General features: G+C 48.4%; 1 protein-coding gene across 6 annotated transcripts in view; it reads right to left on the bottom strand.

The window, feature by feature from the left end:
* The window catches only part of Foxa2 (forkhead box A2), a 38,526-nt gene extending 30,111 nt beyond the window's left edge, over positions 1-8,415 (bottom strand). For 2 of the 6 annotated variants that reach the window (XR_011368709.1, XR_011368708.1), the window contains exon 1: positions 1,276-1,501. Coding sequence is in view for 3 of the 6 variants with exons in the window: in XM_070006654.1 (XP_069862755.1) it covers positions 4,836-6,146; positions 7,267-7,353 (1,398 nt within the window). In the remaining 3 variants the exon portion in view is untranslated. Of the gene's footprint in view, positions 1-1,275; positions 1,502-4,164; positions 6,147-7,266; positions 7,393-7,950; positions 8,014-8,337 lie in introns of those variants that run through there. The other 4 variants (XM_070006655.1, XM_070006656.1, XM_070006654.1 and 1 more) reach the window with 4 other exon arrangements.
* Positions 8,416-20,113: the final 11,698 nt, after the last annotated feature.

Here is a 20,113-nt window from a genome sequence, read left to right as displayed (position 1 = left end):
TTAAGCCCATTTAGGTTCCTGATCTGGTGCCTGGGGCACAGACTAGAAGAAAGCTTTCCAGATGGGGTGACAGGCAGTTTTCTTTGGGCGGGTTACCGACCGTCTCTCCAAGCCTGGCGAAAGACCCAGAACAACCCAGCGAATCACCCAGACATTTAAGTCAGGACCCTGGGGGGAAATGTAGATTTGAAAGAAAATGGTGGATGGAGTAGATGGGGGGCAAAATAGGGGGGGCGGGCGGGAGGGAGAGAAGACACCTTTTCGGTACCCAGACTTCAAAAGCCTGACAACTAGTCCGTTTTTAACTGATGCAAGGGAATTATTCGTTTTTCTGAGGTCCGCGTCTCTTTACAGATAGCGGGAGAGACACCCTAAATTTTATTTTATCCTCCAAACTTGAGTCCTGTGGTACTCTAACGCCTAAGTGAAAGCGCACTGTCGCCCTGGGCCAATCGAGAACTCTGGCTCAGGAAGTCAGGATGCTACTGGGACGTACGAAGGCTGGGGCGAAATGGTCCCGAGGCTATTTTGTTTTACCTAAAGGGCCCATCTCCGAGGTTCCCCCAGCCTGCCCACAGCCGAGCACTCTTGAGTGTAAAGGCCACCAGTCGCTTCTCAAAGGCCAGGGTTGTTGTTAGTTAGTTGCTTCTTGGAATGGCGCAGCCCCTCCCCTGCTCGCGCTTGGTGGAGACGCTCAGGCCTCCACGGCCCTCCAGAATTGGGAAGAACAGACCAGACTGGACTCAACCCCGTAGGTGCGTGGGGAGGGCGTCGTGACGATCATGCCTCTGTCTCTCCCCACTCCCATGCACCACCCACATCGTTTTCTGCTGGCCTTCTTCCTAAATTCGGAGACCCAGGGCGCCCCCCTGCCCCCATACACATTCTCTGCTCTTGGGAAACCGCACTGGGCTCGCTGATCGAATCCCTAGCCCGGAGTGGATGCAGGGCCTTGTCCTATTGCTTCCGGGTCCTACCAAACTCCCCCTCTTAACTGCTCAGTTGGCAACTCATTTTCCCAAATCCATGCAGTTTAGAAATTCTCCGAATGAAAAAAAAAAAAGGCTACCTCCCACTCACCCCCTTGGGGGTGCTTCATCCACTGGGCTTTCCCCCTCCCCATCCCAACCTCTCCCAGGTATCTGAACTGCTGGAAGGGAGAGAGACTGGTGAGAGTGGGGGATGGGGGTAGGGAGTAGGGGAAGACAAGTGTGAGGGCCCGAGTCAAGGTGAGGGGGCGGACTCCTTTGCGGGAAGCCGGGGCGCGCTCCCTACCTGCGGTGTCTGGCTGGAGGGCTGGCGGGCTCCAGGGCTGGCGGCGGAGCGTCCAGCGCGCGGAGGGAGGTGGCCGACTGCTCGCCGCCGAGGCATCCCTGCATTTATTTGAGCTCAAACTGAGCGACTGTTGACTTTAGCACACAAAGCAAAGATTTCACTGCCCGCTAGTTTAAAAATGAATATTTTACCAAGATATCGATCAGCGTTATAAAATTCAGTTAAGTACAATGGGATCCTGGTTTTTAAAAAAAGAATAATAAAGGAGGGGGAGGCAATATAATATCTGTGCAAATTTGCTGAAGTATGACGTGGCAAGGAAAGTTTACCCTCCTGGAATTCGGATCTAGAATGTTTTTTTTTCCGGGTTGTTTACTGACTTTGTTTATTCACAGATCACGGCTGCTTAAACCCGCACGCAGAAGGCGCGGGGAAAAAGCAAGAAAAAGGCGGGGAGGTTGGTTGGGAGGGGGTCGCCGCTGCACCCCACAATACGGAGAGTTAGGAGAAAGGGTGGAGGGCGATCCCTGAGCTCCTAAGCTTGGAACTCAAGACTGCTGATCAGGAGATGATCGTGTGTGTGTGTGTGTGTGTGTGTGTGTGTGTGTGTGTGTGTGTGTGTGTGTGTGTGTGTGTGTGTGTGTGTGTGTGTGTGTGTGTGTGTGTGTGTGTGTGTGTGTGTGTGTGTGTGTGTGTGTGTGTGTGTCTCGAGATTCGCAGAAAAGCCTCCGAAAGCGCCCGCTCCCCGAGGTCTTTTTAATGTATTCGGACAGAACTATATCTTATCGGCAGGGATCAGTGGAGAGGGCACCCTAAGTAGTTTAAAACGACCCCCGCACAATGGGCATGCGATAGGAAACATTGCAGGTTAGGCAGCGCTTATAGCTCCCATTGTCCCCCACATGGCCCCCCGCCCTGCCTCTCCGCTCCCTCGCCACGGGAGCCTTTTATGTGTTAATGAAGCACATTTCAGCCCGGGCTCACGACGTGTGTGTCCTTGCTGCGCCGTAGAGTGGCCTGATTGCGGACTGTGGCCTCTGGATCCCCCTCTCTCCCCAATTTCTCCTCCTAGTGTTCTACGGGACAACGATAACAAGGGATTTAGAGTGGTGAGGTGGAATGGGTAGTGGTGAGAATCAACCCAGGTCCCACCAAGTGTGTGGGGAGGCCAGTGTTGGGGGTGGGCACAGAGACCTCTGGCAAGGTGGCAGAGAGCATGTTGGGAGATGCTCTCCAGGACTAGGCTATTACAGGTTTGGACAGTTGTGGGATGGCAAAAGTTTCTAGTCTCTCACATGGGAGTGTCAGGTTAGAAAAACAAGAGGCAAGAAGTTGTGGTCTCAGAGGCCTGTGGTGATTTTACCCACAGTAAACTTTTTGCTACTGACAGAAGTGAAGCCCCATGTTCCCAGAGACAACACTGGCTCCTGCCTTGGCTGAGCCAAGAATAGGTCAGTAGATGCAAATGTCACTGACTGCTGGAGTTACCCTTTGCCTTCTGGTCCTCAATTCCCCTCCAACAATTTGAGGCAGCTAGAAAGAAGTGGCCTGGTTTTGTAAGAGTCATTTTTGGTTCTTTATAGAGTTCTTTTGAAGGCTCACTTAATACCCATTCATCTCCCCCTGGCCTACAATCCTGGTTTGCCAAGATGATCAGTGTTGACAGGGCACATTAATATAAGCAAAGGTGACAGAGTTCATTGGGACCAAGGGGCCACAAATCTTTTTTTTTTTTTTTTTTGGATCCGGTCGTGGGGCCTGAACTCTGGGCCTGGGCACTGTCCCTCAGCTCTTCAGCTCAAGGCTAGCGCTCTACCACTATGAACCACAGCGCCACTTCCGGCTTTTTTCTTTTTGCTTATGTATAGGTGCTGAGGAATCGAACCCAGGGCCTTGAGCATGCAAGGCAAGCGCTCTACCACTGAGCCACCTTCCCAGCCCAAGGGGCCACAAATCTTGACATGCTGCGATCTCACTACTGCTACTGTCAGTTGGCAAGTAGCACTGGTTCATTCCCCCCAAAATTTTTGAGTCATTCCCCTCAGGTATGCATTTATAACCGTTTCTGAAATAACTTTCTAACAGTTTCCCCAGACTGCATGCCTTGCCACTTCTGTGCTAGCAAGATCCGCCTCATATACAGAATTCCTATGTGAGGCAGGAGGTGAGGGAGACTGGTGGAGTGGACAGGGGGCTGGAGGCAGGAAAATCCAGGCAGAAAAGATTCCACAGAAAGGTCAGGGAAGTGGTGGCAAAAAGGCAAATTGATCTACTCTGGATTCACTGACCTGAAAGGAGGCCTGAGATTAGAAACACACTTAAAATCTTACCTGTCCTCTAGTGAAAGCTAGCTTAGCATTGGTGCACTTTTCAAACACAGGCTGGAGGGGAGGGAGGCTGTTAAATAGACAATTTCTCCTGGCTTTAAAAATAAACCTGCTGGAATGGTCCGTTTGGGACTTGTGTGTTTCACTGTGTCTAAAGTTAGTCTCAATATTTTTTTTAAAAAAAACACAATACTGAGATGTTTGACAATATATTTGCGAAAGTGTTTGCTGAATTGGTGTCTGTGATTTACTGGGGAGAAAAGCATTTTGAGAAATATGGTGGAGTGACTGATGGAGGTATGGTTAGACGGTACAGTTATCTAGATTGCAGCAGTAGGTACTTAAAGGAAATCTGTTCTGCTTTCAAATTTAAGTAAAATGTATGAGCAACAGCAACACAAATCCCCTATACTCAGCAGCGAGGGTCTTTCTCTTTCCACCTTGAAATCATTTCCTAATTTACTTTTTAGGTAATTCCAAGTAAAAAGAGAAAAAAGAAAGGAAGGAAAGGGAAGAGAGAAGGGAAGACAAAGGAAAGAAAATCCTGAGAAGAGTCAAAGGATAAAACCGGCAATAACACTTTAATATAGATTTGTGGAACTCTGGCCCTTGTAGCCAGACTACACATTTATAAGCCATAAATAAAGCACGCAAAAACCATAAATTAATCAGACCCAAGACTTGGATTTCACCTTGTCGATAATGGGAATGAGTTTTTCTTTCTTTTTTTTTTCTTGGTCATTTGCAACAGACCCTTACATTACTGTGTTTCCTCTTTTTGAACAATAATACAACCCTCTGGATTCTGGTTAAAAACTACATGGTTTTACACCAAGTCACTCACAAAAGTTTTTTTTTTTTTTAAAGTAAGACTTCCCTGCAATGACAGCAATGGAGAACAACAACAATGAAAAAAATCAGAATTTTCAGGTGCTTGAAGATGCAGGAGTCTGTCTACATCGAAGTGGAAACTGGAGACTTAAAAAAAAACCTTTATATCCCTCCCCCCTTTCTCTTATTTATTAGAATGACATCACAGGATACCCCTTGTGTGGCCTGTTTGGGATAGAAGGGTTGCTTGCAGAGGTTGTGGGAGATTGCTCTCTGGGGGTGTGGAGATGGAATGGATTTCTTCTCTTCTGCAGCTTTCTAACACCCCCTGCCCATAGCGTCTCTACCAGTGTCTTCTCTCCACGACCCCGGCTGCTAGGGCTAGCAGGTCCTGAAGCCTTCTTAAGAGGAGTTCATAATGGGCCGGGAGTACACTCCCTGGTAGTAGGAGGTGTCTGCGGCCAGTGGCGAGGCGTCCAGGCCCCCTTTGTTCGTGACAGGGCCCATGGCCAAACTGCCCGGCATCGGGGAGCCATAGCCAGGATAGTGCATCACCTGTTCATACGCCTTGAGGTCCATTTTATGGGACTGGTGGTGGTGGTGACTGTGGTGGTGTTGCTGCTCGGAGGACATGAGGTTGTTGATGGAGAAGGGATGGTTGAAGGCGTAGTGGTGCTCGGGCTTGAGGTGGGCCTCGGGCGGCAGGCCAGGGTGGTGGGGCGGGCCCAGCAGGTGGGCTGCAGCCTGCTGCTGCTGCTGCCCGGGCGAGGGCGCTGGCTCCGGGGGACTCAGTGCCGCGGCGGGCGCCCCCTTCAGCTCCCCCAGACCCCCTCGCTTGTGCTCCTGGCACGGGGAGGCGCTCGAGTGAGGTGACTCAGTGCCCGCGGGAGTCTCCGAGGCTGATCCGGCCGCCTCCCCGAGCTGAGCCTGCGAGGCTGGAGTCCCGGCCGTGGCCTTCTTGCCACCGCCCCCTGCGCCAGCAGCCTCCTTCAGCGCCAGCTGCTTCTCACACTTGAAGCGCTTCTGGCGGCGCAGGTAGCAGCCATTCTCGAACATGTTGCCGGAATCGGGGTGCAGGGTCCAGAAGGAGCCCTTACCGGGCTTGTCGGGCGAGCGGGGCACCTTGAGGAAGCAGTCGTTGAAGGAGAGAGAGTGGCGGATGGAGTTCTGCCAGCGCTGCTGGTTTTGCCGATAGAAAGGAAAGAGGTCCATGATCCACTGGTAGATCTCGCTCAGCGTCAGCATCTTATTGGGGCTCTGCTGGATGGCCATGGTGATGAGGGAGATGTACGAGTACGGTGGCTTGGCGTGCGTGTAGCTGCGCCGGTACGTCTTGGGGTCGCGCGCGCGGCTCAGACCCGCCTGCCCGTACATGGGGCTCATGGAGTTCATGTTGGCGTAAGGGGCCAGACCACCCATGGCCCCCGCCGCCTGCCCGCCCAGCGGGCTCAGGCTCGGACTCAGGTGCGGTCCCATGCCCGCCACGCCAGCTGCTCCAGCCGAGCCGCCCATGCCCGCCATGGCGCCCGCGCCGGGGGACATGCCCGCTAGAGACGGGCTCATGCCTGCGCCCACGTACGAAGACATGTTCATGGAGCCCGCGCTCATGTTGCCGGAGCCGCTGCCCATGGCGGCCGCCGACATGCTCATGTACGTATTCATGCCGTTCATCCCCAGGCCGGCGGCGTTCATGTTGCTCACCGAGGAGTAGCCCTGTGGACACACAGCCCGGAGAGGCGGGCGGGGGGAGGGGGAAGGGAGCGACAGTGTTAGCACCCCGGATCCAGCTTGCTCCCACACTTCACACCCATCGAAGTGCAGTCCAATCTCCCGCCTCCCGGGAGGCCTCCGGGGAGCGCTTCCCTCCCTTGGGTTCCAGTCCCCGGACATCGAGTCCACTTCACCCGGAGCGAGCCGTGATCGCTCAGCGGAAGGTGGCCAGCGGGCTGCGGCTGCCGGATACTGTGTTGTCTGGTTCTCCACCCTTCTGTGCTTCCCTCCGACTCTCAAAAACAGCGGTCCCCTGGAGTGCCAGCAAATCAGGCACCCAGATGTACCCTCCTCTCTCTCCAGGTCTCCCTAAGTTCTTCCCGCACCAGGAGACTTGTGCCAGTGCCAAGGCCCAGAGTCCCCGGGTGCCACCCCCGGTCTCCCAAAGTAACCTTTGGGACATTGGTCCCCTACGTCTGAACCTTCCCAACGGGGGACACACCCCATCCACTCCCGGGTCTCAAGGGGAGAGGGACACAGTGACTGCGAGGAGTCCGCCGCCAGAGAGAGGGAAGGAACCGCGAAGTGGTGGGATGGAATTACAAGCCGCTGGGCTTGGCAGTCACAAACTTTTCTTTCTCTTTGTCCACTAGTCTGTGACTCTGCCTCCACCTCAGCCCCCCAACCCCTACCCACCTTTTCCTCTCCAGTTCCCCACCCCCCCCTCGCCGGACGACCTCCCACCCCTCCCCAGCCGCGCGCTGCCAAACATAACTCTGTTAGGATAGTGCGTGGCTCGGCCACGAAGAGGATTTGGAGGCGCTGCGAGTCAATATTTGATCACAAAGTTAATATTATCTCAAGGCTAACAGTGTGTCGTATAAAAAAAAGAGGAGAGAGAGAGAGAGAGAGAGAGAGAGAGAGAGAGAGAGAGAGAGAGAGAGAGAGAGAGAGAGAGAGAGGAGATCCATTTGAGTCCAAGGAGGGCGAAAAAAAAAAAAGGGCGGCTGTCCTGAAAGGCTGGGGGTGGGGGGCGAGTGCCCGCGAGGGGAGCGATCCTGAGGCTGGGGACGGAGCAAACGCCGCCAACCCCACTTCCCCTGGAAAAAAAGCGAGCGCTTACCTCGGGCTCGGCGTAGTAGCTGCTCCAGTCGGACGGCTCGTGCCCTTCCATCTTCACGGCTCCCAGCATACTGGAAGCCGAGTGCATGGCAGTTTAAAATTTAACAGCCACAACAAACGACCGGCAATCAGCCCCCACCCCCACCCTCTTTAAAAAAAAAGTCTGCGAAGGCACCGTCCCCTCCCTCCCTCCCTCTCCCGCGCGCGCTCTCTCGCTCTCTCCCTCTCCGCTCCACTCCCTCTCCCTCTCTCTCTCTCTCTCCCTGGGCTGGCCGGAGGCGGTAGTTGGAAGTGGGCGGGAGGGGTGGATCGCGGTGGAGGGGGCCGAGGAGCGGAGGTGGCCCTGACCGACCCCGCCGTCGGGATCGCCCGTCGCCACCGCTGTGCTCCCCGGCTGCCCGGTTGGAGGCTGAGGCTGGCTGGCAGTGCCGAGCCGCCCGGAGGCGGCGGGAAGCTCGCGGCGCGGGGGCAAGGGGGGGGGGGAGGAGGAGGAGGAGGAAGAGAAGGAGAAGGGGGGGGAGGAGGAGGTGTGGACCGCCGAGCGGACAAGTGCCGCAGTGACGTGGGCGGCTGGTGATATAGCGCGGCGCGCGGGCGCGGGCCTCCAATCCCTAGACCCCGGGCAGCCCATTTGAATAATCAGCTCACACCTAGGTGAGAGGAAGCCCCAGCCGGAGTCCCGCACCTGCCCCTCTGCGCCCGGCTCCCGCCCCGCTCCTGCTGCGCCCGGGTGGGGGTGCTGGCCTGGAGAGAAACGGGCGCGCGGGCATCTCGGTGGAGACCCCTCTTCCTCCACGCAGAATCCTCCGTGGGCGGGGAAAGCTGGGAAAAAGCCACCCACCCCCGGGAGCGGCTCGGACTCCTGTCCCCGCCCTGCCCATAGCTGGGAGAAACCCAGAGCGTCTCTCCAAGGGTGCGTCCGGCCTCCTGCCCCGCAGAGCCTTATTTAAACCGGATTTATTTATCCCGGGTTGCTTTTCGCTCACGGCGGCGCACAGTCCCTGTCAAAACAACTAGCAGGTGACAGCCAATTTGCAAAGCGCTGTCGTATTTAGAAAAACTGTGTACACACCTTTAACTCGCCCGCCACTGCTTGGGAAGGCCCCTCCCTGTTACAGTGAAGTCCCGGAGTGGCCTGGGCCGGCGTTTGGGGCGCGCTAGGGCCGCTGGCCTTCGCCTTCTGCTTCCTTAGAGTCCACCTCCTGTGATTCACTCGGGGGGTGGGGGTGGGGGGCGAACGGGTGGCCGCCGCCTCCAAGAGCTGCAGGCGACGCTCTGTAGGCTGCGATTTCCCTCTGTCATTCAGGCCAGCGTGGTTCAAGGTTACTTTTCAGTCACAACCTAGGTGCCCACAGCATTTCGTAACTAAAACAAACAGGGCAGGAGGTGGAGAGGTATAGGAGGGGAGAGGGGAATAAAGGAATCGATACTGGGGGCGAATGGAATGACTTCAGCAGGGTCTCCGTTCTCTCTGCTTCCCACAAGGGCTATTTTTTTTTTAAAATTAGGATTTAAAAAAAAACCCAGGAACTTCAGCAAACTGTATACTTCTCTTTTATTTCTCCTGGATGCAAAACTTGTCACTTGGTCTAGGTTAGCTACCAAAACCTCAGGAAACCCAGATTTGTGTGTGTGTGTGTGTGTGTGTGTGTGTGTGTGTGTGTGTGTGGAGTTTATATGTGTTTAGTTACGCAAGGTCTTTCATAGTTTTGAAAAACTAGCTGGGCCATGGGGATACAGGGATACAGTCCTGAGCACTCTTCTTCAGAGATGCCACCAAAAAATAAAAAAAGAAAAAGAAAGAAATAGTGGATCTCCAGTGCAGGCCCCTCTGGAGGTGGTGGTAGCACAGAAGATAGAGATGGAGTGGCAAGCAAGGAGTTGAGCCTTGGGAACAGACTCCTGGAATGAAGGCCAGTCAGGCGGGAATGTGAAGCAATGGAAGGTCGCAGTAGATATCAGGAACCATGTCCCCCAACCCCGGGCCCCCTGGGACTTTGCATACCTTTTGATTGTAGCTGTTGTAGCTTTGGACAATATATATTAAGCAAAGCATTAATTAGTCCTCTGAATGAGTTCAGGGCCAGACTCTCCCATAAACCAAGGCAGTTTCTGCTGAAGCTGACGCCCTGTGAAAGACTGCAGAGGGATCTAGAGGAGAGGCAAAGGGCAGGCATGATGAATCCAGAAAGTGCATAAGCACATCAAGTGAACATGGACCTGGACGCCCGAGAGGTCAGATCCCTAGCATCTTCTCTGAGACACACCCAGAAGATGCAGGCAAACAATTTCTGCACCCTACTAAGTAAGGACTTGGAAAAGAGGGGTGCACATATAAAACAGCCCAGAAAATAAGCTACTTTACAAACCCTTCTACAGTGACCAGGGCTGAAATACATTCACAACAGTTTTCCCAAGCACATTGCGAACTGGCTCTCCTCCCCATAGAACACTTAAAAACCAAAACCGACACAAGGACAAACAGGCTGATTTCTGGGGTGTCTGGAATTGAAAACTCAAGAGTATTCTGGGCTGATTGCCAGTGGCTCACACCTGTAATCCTAGTTACTCAGGAGGCTGAGATCTGAGGATCATGGTTCAAAGCTAGTCCCAGCTGGAAAGACTGTGAGGCTCTTATGCCTCTCTCTCTCACACACACACACACACACACACCAAAACACCTTGGAAGTGGAACTGTGGCTCAAGTGGTAGAGCACTGGCCTTGAACAAAAAAAGATCAAGAACCTGAGTTCAAGCCCCAGGACCAACACACACACACACACACACACACACACACACACACACACACACACACACAGAGGAATACTGTGGTAGGGGTGCGTGTGAACTCGTGAGCATGCCCACTCTCCTTTCCGATTTTGCTCCTGGTTGAATATTTGGACTTAGAAATCATTCCACGTGCAAAATGAGTGACTAGGTGTTGGGAGAGAAGGTCCTAAGGATGAAGGGAGCTACTATCTTAGCGAGCCGACCTTGGGAGCTCTTACCTTTATTCACACCCAGTTGGTGGTCAGCATCCGGGGCAGCCGGGAGCGCAGGGCGATGGCTTCTACAGTGACAGGGCGCCTCCTGTCGGCGGCTTGGCTGCGGGGCGGACCCAAGTCTTCACTTACTCCGCTTTCCTCACCCCGCAGGTCCAGCAACTGTACACCTTCTCCAGGTCTCTCTGAGAACCCCTCCTCCCCAGATCACCTCCCAGGGCTTTGCATCGCTTGGGGGAGAGTGCCCCTGTCCCGAAATTACGTGCAAACGCAAACCAGCCTGTGACCTTTTGGCTTGGGGACTGTTGGGCTGCATTTGAAACCCTGCAGTTTGCTTTATAAACGCCACGGAGTTTGCTTCCTCTCCCCCTCCCCTCCCCCCAGCTAAGCGCCTTTGGTGGCGCTACTTTCCTCCGCACACCTCTGGTCCTCCCCAGAGCTATGATTTCTAAAAATTGATTCAGAAGCCTGCTACCTAAGCTTCAAGCTGGAATGCTCTAAATGGTCCCCCCCCTTCCCTCCGGGGGACAGCAGGGGGTGGGGGGGTGGAGCTCGCAGAAACGTGGGCTATAAACAGGTATCTGTCTTGATCCCTGTTAATCCAAACCCCACCAAGGACTCCTGTGCGAATTCCCTTCCCCCTTCTTCCAGTGCTGCTTGATTTCTATCCTAAAGCCTCCTTACAAGCAAGGACTGTACTTACTTGTGCGGGGGTTTGTTTTTTATTCCAGATGTCACCAGAGTGGCAAAGAGATGTTGTGATTTTGGCTCAAACTCTGTGTGTGTGTGTGTGTGTGTGTGTGTGTGTGTGTGTATATGTGTTCTGTCTCTGGGGAGAGTCACTATGGTCCAATGTCCCTTAGCATAACTCCTTCCCCAAATTCTCTTGGTCTAACTAGGAAGGTGCATCAGTAAAATAAAACTCAGCTAGGTGCTGGTGGCTCATGTCTGTAACCCTAGCTATTAAGCAGTCTGAGATCTGAGATCTCTGGTTTTAAGCCAGCCCCAGTAAGTAAGTCTGTGAGAATATTATCTCCAACTAGTCACCAGAAAACAGGAGAGCTGTGGCTCAAAGCAATAGAACAAAAAAGTTCAAGAATTGTGCCCAGGCCCTGAGTTCAAGTCCCTTAATGGAGAAGAGAAGAAAGGAAGGAAGGAAGGAAGGAAGGAAGGAAGGAAGGAAGAGAAAGAAAGAAAGAGAAAAGAAAGCTGAGCTTCCTTAAGCCACAACCCACAAAAATACCAGAGGAATGAACAATAAACAACTTATTCATCTGATCAATACTCCAGCTGATAAAATTCTTTAAGGAATAAATATCCAAGAAAGGCCATGCTCAAAGTTCCTCAGCCTGTCTCAGTTTGTAGGTATGTGGTGGTGGAGGTGGTGGGTGGGTGTGCACACACATATCAGTACTGGGGCTTGAACTCAATGCCTGGGGGGTGTGCCTTACAGTTTTGGCTTAAGGCTAGAGCTATTGCTTGAGGCACAGCTCCACTTCCAGCTTTTTTGGTAGAAATAAGAGTCTCATGGACTCTCCTGCCTTGACTGGCTTTGAACCATGATCCTCAGATTTCAGCCTCCTGATTAGTTAGCATTATAGGAGTGAGCCACTGGCCCAGGTACAATTGAGATTAAAGCAGGAGAGATGGAATTATGACTTACAGTCTTATTCAAGTAAACATTGTACTTTCAAATAAAGGTTTTAGTTGATAAAAAATCAGGTGCTCACCACCAACCCCTCCACACACATGTACTGGGTAGAACTCTCAGGGTGAATCCCACGGACTCATAGAAGAAAAGGTATGGAGTGTGTCAATGTTTATAAGCATTATTCCATTTTATGAGTATGGGCTAAGTTCTGAAATCTATTAAGAAAATCAGACTGTCAGAATTTGTCTGCTTGGTTTCTTAGTTCTTTGAGATCACACCTCAGCTAAGCACACCTTACTTATCAAAGGATTTTAACAGTGAGAATGAATAAAAGATTCAGGGGGGGGGGGCGGTGGCCAGGTTGAAGTCTTCTCTGTAAACAGAGAAAAGTGCTGATCAAGAAGGGGGTGGGAGGCCGGGCGCTGGTGGCTCATGCCTGTAATCCTAGCTACTCAGGAGGCTGAGATCTGAGGATCGTGGTTCAAAGCCAGCCCGGGCAGGAGAGACCATGAGACTCCTATCTCCAATAAACCACCAGAAAACCGGAAGTGGCGCTGTAGCTCAAGTGGTAGAGCACTCACCTTGAGCTGAAGAGCTGAGGGACAGTGCCCAGGCCTGGAGTTCAAGCCCCATGACCGACAAAAAAAAAAAAAAAAAAAAAAAAAAAAAAAAAAAGAAGGGGGTGGGACAAGATCCAGCATTCCACCTTTTAATTAGTAATATTCCTGCATACAACCTACCTCCCTTGTGTAAGATCCAAGGAAATAATGAAAAAATAAAATAAGTATGATGTTAATAACCCTGATGGGGTTGAGGTGGTAACTCAGTGGCACAGTACATATTTCCTGTGAGCCTAGGTCCTGGGATCTAACTCCAGCATCAAAAGACAAAACCAAAACAAGCAAACTCAAAACACTGGGCTTGGGTGGTAGAATTAAAGCATCAATCTATATTCTTCTACACTGTGGTTTTACCATTTTTATATGACTAGTTTTATTATATTTTCTTTTATCATTTTATGGTTAAAACATACAATAAGATATTAGCTACCATATTAAGGGAACTTTGGCAAAATAACATGCATTCACAAAGTTCTCATCCTGGAAAAATCAGAGAAGCCACCATCTAAACTTTTGAGTCTGGTGTGGGTGGCTCATACTTATAATCCTAGCTGCTCAAGTAAGCTAAGATCTGAGGATTGTGGTTTGAAGCCAGCCCACTCAGGAAAGGCTGTGAGACTCTTATCCCCAATTAACTATCAAAAAAGCCAGAAGTAAAGTTGTGGCTCAAGTGGTAGAGCATGAGCCACGGGGTGGCTCAGGGACAAAGCCTAGGCCCTAAATTTAAGCCCCAGGATCAACACCAGGAAAAGAAAAAGAAAAGGAAAAGAAAAAGAAAAGGAAGGAAGAAAGAAGGAAGGAAGGATTTGGAGAATCATTGTTTGAAGCCAGCCAAGGCAGACAATTTCTGGAGACCCATTCTCAACCCATAGCTGGAGCTCATGACAGATGTCTGCCACCCTAAATTAGTTGAGAGGCTGAAATTGGGCTGATTGAGGTTCCAGGCCAGCCTGTGCAGAAAAGTCTGAAAGCCTCCATCTCCATGGAAGAAGCCGGGTGTGGTGGCTCACAGTCACCTCAGCTCCAATGGGACTGTGCCTGAACACCAGAGCATAAAAAGACTAGAGGGGTAGCTTAGCAGTAGAGCACTTTGGTCCTGAACTCAGAAAGAAACAAGCAAAAGATTTGGGTCCTGAAAATCAAATCAATATAACTTTTCTTTCAGATATTAGCATATGGCCTGGGCTCCCCTCTGAATTGACGGAGAAGAAATACTTATGGTAACCACAACAGGTGACTTCCCAGCATGCTCTCATGGAAGAGGGCAGAGAGGGCTTTACCCTGGGGGAAAGGTTAAGGTGAATTTGGCACACACATAACCTCATTTATGTATATAGAATGATTATTGTTTGGAAGATGGGGTTTCACTTATGGCTGGCTCAGCTTTTGTGGACTTTCTCAGTGGGCTGCAGCTGCTGTATCCACTCCCATCAGTGAAGATCTGTACAGAAAGCCAATGGTCTGTATTTGACAAGTATTTCTGGTATATGCTTGACATCTTGTCCACTATTCTTGTGTTTTTAGCACATTTCTGGTATGTGGGACTCTTATAGTTGGTAATTAAAATAATTGGAAGAGATAAATATAAAAAATGACAACTTTTAGTAGCAATCATAACATACCAAGATGAGAATAAGCCCTTCTCTGAGAGATGCTTAAATTAGATACATCTGCATTTGTGGTCCTGGGAGCTATTTCATACATTTGCATGTTATTCTTGGGAGAAAGCTCAGGCTATTCTTGCCAAAAAGGCAAACCGTGAACTTCATTAAAGACAGGAATTCTGAGCAGTCACACAGAGAGTACCTGAAGAATCAGACACTAGCCATATTTTTTCTTTTGTGTTATACAGAGAACTAATTTAGAAACAATCCCACTGCTACTGATTACTTACTTGGGTAAACAAATATACTTTCAGTAAGTATGAAAAGATGAGGCACCTGAGAGGTATGAGATCAGACTCAGATTCAGAAGGGCAAGACTGGGGAGTTTCAAGTCTAAAACTCTAATGCTCATGGAGCAGTTGTTAGCTTGTAGTTTTCATCTCAAAGTAACATAGTGTCTCTTTAAACAGAACAGAACTATACATAAACTGTTCTAATATGAAACAAACAAAAGGGAGAATTCACACAGGAATACATATAGCTGATAATAGGGCTGCAACTCAGTGCCTCCTGCTCTTGCTTGGCTATGGCTAATGCTCTACCACCTGAGCTATGCCTCTACTTTCAACTTTTTAAATTAGAGATAAGAATCTTTGGATTTGTCTGCCAGTGTTGGCTTCTAATTAGGATTCTTCAGTCTCCTGAGTAGTTAGGATTATAGGCATGAGCCACTGGCACCCGATAGCAAATTTTTAATCAACATTTACTATACTTCTTATGGTAGGGACAGAAGAAAAAAGGCTATACACTTATAGAGGTGAAGCTTGATTCCTTCTGTCACTTCCTCCTTTTCCTCTATGTACTGTCACAAGTTCCAACGTCTCTCTGCTTTCAAGTCTCCTTTTTACCATGATCCAGGAATTTTCCAAAGTGAAAAAAAAAATCCCATTTTGAAGGGAAGCTCTACATTTCATCATTCAAAACTATAGCGAGCACAAATAGACTAAAACTCAAGGTGCAGGGTTCTTGCTATTTTGCCCTCAACTCAGCATGAAAACTAAGGGTTCAGCTTTTAAGTAAGCATTATGCCATCGGCTCATTACATCTAGCCCTGTGTAGTCAGACAAGGAGTGCTGTGGTCCCAGATCTGTCTCACCCTCCTTCTGGATGTCTCTACAGGATCAGTTTTTCCTCTTATGGATGCCCAGATAATTCTGGGTTTGAGTATCTACAGCTGTGTGTCTGTGTCCCTCCCAGCTGAGCATAGAACTCAAAGCCTACTGAAAACTAGGCAAGCCTGGGCCACTGTTACATGGCCAGTCCCAGACCCTGGCCTTGAAAGGAGAAAAAGGGCAAAGTTGGCTCAGATGCTGCTGTTGCATGTCTGACATGTAGTGAGTAGTTCTTGTGTGTCTGTGATAGATGTGTACCGGTATTACCTGTCAATGATAATTTCCACAGTAACTCAAGAGGAAAGACTGTAGTAGTGCAATTGACGCCCCCCCCCCCCAGCTTCAAGGAGGAGGTTCCACTACCAGTACCCCACTGGGATAGGCTAATTAACCAGTCCCAGGGGAACTGCCCCTTACACTTTTATGTGCATAGGAATCCCCTGGGGATCTTGTTAAAATGTAGATTCTGCTTCAGCAGGTAGGTTTTGCATTCCCTTCCAGATGTTGTGGTCCTGTGACCACAGATGGAAAGGCTCAGGCCTCACAGGCCCTTATTCCTGAAGGTAGGCAGTCCCTAGCAGGGTGGTGAGGAAAGACACTGGAGGCCTCTTTTCAGCTTCTGCCTGTTCTCCAGCACCTCTGCATTCCTCTTCGCCCTCCCATTGCCACCACGCTCACTGACCCTCACTCTGCAGCATCCCTCGCCCACGGGGAGGCGGAACTGGCCTGTGCACCCGGGCAGGTCGGGCTCTAAAGCAGAGCCCCCCACAGCGCATTGTTAACTTACCCTACATCTCCCTCCTCCTGGGTTGTGTTTTCCGGAGACAAGGACCTCCCTGGTTGACTGGGGAGGAAAAGGGACCTGGGGTTATTAGTAGTTTGCAACATGGAAGGTTAAACAGCCAAAGAGAAGCTTCAGCTCCCATTTGTCTTTAAAAATTTCTCTTTAAGGAAGAGGTAGGTCCCAGGAAACCCAGGAAGGCGATGGGTTCTGCCTGACACGGGCAGACCCTCCTCTTCCAAATACTCTCTTTTCCTCTTCCCTGAACTCTTCCAAATACTCTCTTTTCCTCTTCCCTGAACCCAATATGCAGGTAAGAAACAACATAGATCAAAACGAAGAGAAAGGGTGGAGGGAATTATCTTCATTGAGCTTCCAATGAAGTTTGCTTTCTCATCCTACAAAAGACATAAGCCTTTTTTGAAGGTAATTGGGAATGAGAATTTTCTTCCACAAAATCTGACTTCCTATTGTAGCCACACGGCTTGCTAAGGCATGATAGAGAGAAAAAACATAAGCAAGAGTTATTAAAATTGAATCCCAAGACATCACAATTAATCTCACAGTTAAACACTTGGGCATACCACCCAAGTATTTCCCAACAAACATAACAAGAAATGTTCAGGCGTATCAGAGGAGGGGCAATGAAAAGGTTATGCTCATTCTATTTGCAATATGTTCTCATGAAATAAGATCCTGTTTCCCTTTGTGGGAGTCCAATGACAGGTTCATTCTAGAAAGACCTCCTTTCTCCCATGTAAGAATTGCTAAAAAGTAAAGCAACAGGCTGGGAAAGTGGCTCAATGGTAGAGTGCTTGCCTTGCATGCATGAGGCCCTGGGTTGAATTCCCCAACACCACATAAACAGGAAAAGCCGGAAGTGGCGCTGTGGCTCAAGTGGTAGATCGCTAGCTTGAGTTGAAGAGTTGATGGATGGTACCCAGGCCCAGAGTTCAGGCCCCATGACCAACAGAAATTATAAATAAATAAATAAAGGGAAGGTAAATACTTTGTTTCTGTAGATAAATTCTTATTTCTTCCATATTTATAAATGTACATGGAGAATTAAGACAGAGCCATTGAGAATTTTAGGTGGGCCATTTCATCTAGGCTGGATTTTAGAGGAAGTTGAACAGATTACTGCGTGAACTTTCACATTTGAATACCGTATCACCCAGGTTGCCTCTGATCATCTACAAGATCTAATTATGGGACAATGATTCGAGATGGATTGTATTGTTCTATATGAAAAATTGTTATATTACTGCTTGGTCATATTGTTCAGCCGTTTAGTTGTACCTTTTAAAGTGTGACACACAAACACGTTCAGTCTTCAAATGAAAGCACTAAGTAGATGTTAATTTTGAGGAGTGGTCCATCCTGGGTGAAATTCCCAGACTTAGGCTAGACAATCACTCACCAAGAAGAATCTGGCTTCATCTTTCCTTTGATATTCCATTCATTTCTACCATTGGACATGTTGAATTTGGAAATAGTCCTCATGTTCATGTTCCTAGAATTTCTTATCTCCTCTTCTCCCAAGTGACGAGGTTGTTAGGGAAATGTGATAAAAGGTAGTATTTCCATCAGACTTGATGGTTCATATAAGGCCTTTCGCATGAGAGAATCTAGTTTGTTCTGGTGAAAACAATTGAGGGCCTACCATAGGTGGCCTAGCTTTTCTGACCATAACCATATCCTGTGACCAAAGCTTGATCTACTTTTGCTTCATAATTTTACCCTGTTCTCAACAGACATTGCTTTAGTGAAATGGGGAAGTGAAATTCTGGAAGAAAAGAATAATAAGCTTACACAGAAAGATTTTCAGTTATTGGAATCTGTGTATTTCAGGGTATGTATGTGTGTTAACATATGCACTCAAATTATATTTTTGTAGTTTATCTACAACATTCTCAAGCTTTAACTCTGGGAGAATGTGTTTTAATAAACAAGAATCCAGCTTTGTTATGGAGCATTATGCAATTGCTGTACAGGATGATGGACACCTATATGAAATTATATGGAAAGTACTTTATTTTATTTTGCTTTGCTATTTTATTCTACTTTGTTTTACACTATTTTGTAATTTATTTCATTTAATTTAATGGTCTTGTGGTTTGAATTCTGTGCCTGCACACTAGGCAAATTCTATCACTGACTTACACCCCTCTCATAATCATTTTATCATGAAGGGTTAAATAGGTGCAGAATAAGAATAATTTGATTTAATTTTTGTCATAGTAAACTCTCAGTGCATAAGGAAAATTTGGAAGTTACCTACAAAACTGTCAGGATTAACACTCCTAAAAGGTGGGTCTTTAGAAGGGATAGGGGATTACTGAAACTTAAATTTTTTTCATCTGCTTTTAGTTTTAAATATCATCTTACTTTTTTTTTTGCTATTAAACAATCTTAAGCAACCATGGAGAATGTGTGATCTTTGCCTCTGGAGAGTTGCTATGCCACATGCAAATATTTCTGGTCTTTTTAAATTGAAACATACACTTTTCTGCATCTTGTTTTAGAGAAATTGAGCAATTGCCCTCCCCAGAGGAAAACAGTTCCTGTTTGTAGGAAGAGAAATCAAAATCGGGAACACCCACAGGCTGGTAGAAGTTAGGTAGGAAAAAGAAACCACGAGGACTTAATAAATCTGACCTAATTTTAAAACGAAAAAAAAAAAGTGGATGTCATGGGGCAAACTTAAAGAACCAGCTAGTACTTAAATCGCTGTGGCTCTTAATTGCTTATGGCCCTCAGGAAGTGAAAGGATTGAAATGCAGGCTCTATGTGGTTTCATTTAATTAATATTTATGACTGCAGAAGAAAATTAAATAAGGCAAACGGTGCAATTTTAAACAGCCTGTGGTCATGGTCAGCAGGATTCACAACAAATTCAGAAGCAAGAAGTGCAAGCACTTTGGGAATGTGTGATTTCAGTTTTCTTAATTTCCCCCTTTCACTTTTTATGCTAGGCCAGACTTCTTGATGCAGACATCTTGGAATGTTAGAGTAATTCTTCTCTCTTAATGTTTTTGCCTGTTTTCTTTATCTGTGATTGAATATGTAAAGGAAGATTTCTATTTACCCTAGGGCACATTGAGGAGGGGAGAAAGAAACAAGATGGTAGCTTTGCAACCATCTTCATTTGTTTTTATTAGGTGTTTCTAGGACCTGGATCTATCAAAGTATTAATTTTATGCAAGCTTTATGACATACAAGCTTGGCAGTAGAGCTGGTGCAATTGCATAGTTTCCTGAAATGAGCAATCTAGACTATAAAGGTGGTTCAAATTGTGTGTGCTAGTGAATGCTTATTGGATGTATGGATATGTGGGTGAGTGGGTGGGTGGAGAGATGGGTGGTAGGCTAGGTGGGTGGATAAGTAGATGGATGGGTGATGGATGAATGGATGAGCAGAGGGTAGATGACGTGCAACTTTGATGTAAAAGCTTGTAGCTTACCCATGAGCACTGATTTGGGTAGGATAAAATCACATTGCAACAAATCCTGGAACCATGTTTTTCAAGTTTCTATTGATGCACATTAATGTGTTGTAATAGCAATCTACTTCCATAAAACTATTAAATATAAAAAGGGAAATAATAGAGTATTTGTTCTCAGTGCATCTCACACTAGTAAAGAAATAATCTCTTTTCTTTTAAAATCTCTGATTCTAGAATGAATGTGTGTGTATCTGCATCAAGATGGAAAATACAGCTGGGTGCTGGTGGCTCATGCCTGTAACCCAAAGTACTCAGAAGGCTGAGATCTGAGGATCACGGTTCAAAGCCAGCCCAGGCAGGAAAGACCATGAGACTTTTTTTTTTTTTTGTCGGTCGTGGGGCTTGAACTCTGGGCCTGGGCGCTGTCCCTCAGCTCTTCAGCTCAAGGCGAGTGCTCTACCACTTGAGCTACAGCGCCACTTCCGGTTTTCTGGTGGTTTATTGGAGATAGGAGTCTCACGGTCTCTCCTGCCCGGGCTGGCTTTGAACCGAGATCCTCAGATCTCAGCCTCC

Source organism: Dipodomys merriami, unplaced genomic scaffold (assembly GCF_024711535.1).
Source record: "Dipodomys merriami isolate MVZ:Mamm:240054 unplaced genomic scaffold, mDipMer1.0.p SCAF_7, whole genome shotgun sequence".
Taxonomy (NCBI): Eukaryota; Metazoa; Chordata; class Mammalia; order Rodentia; family Heteromyidae; genus Dipodomys; species Dipodomys merriami.
This window is presented reverse-complemented; position numbering and strand designations above follow the sequence as displayed.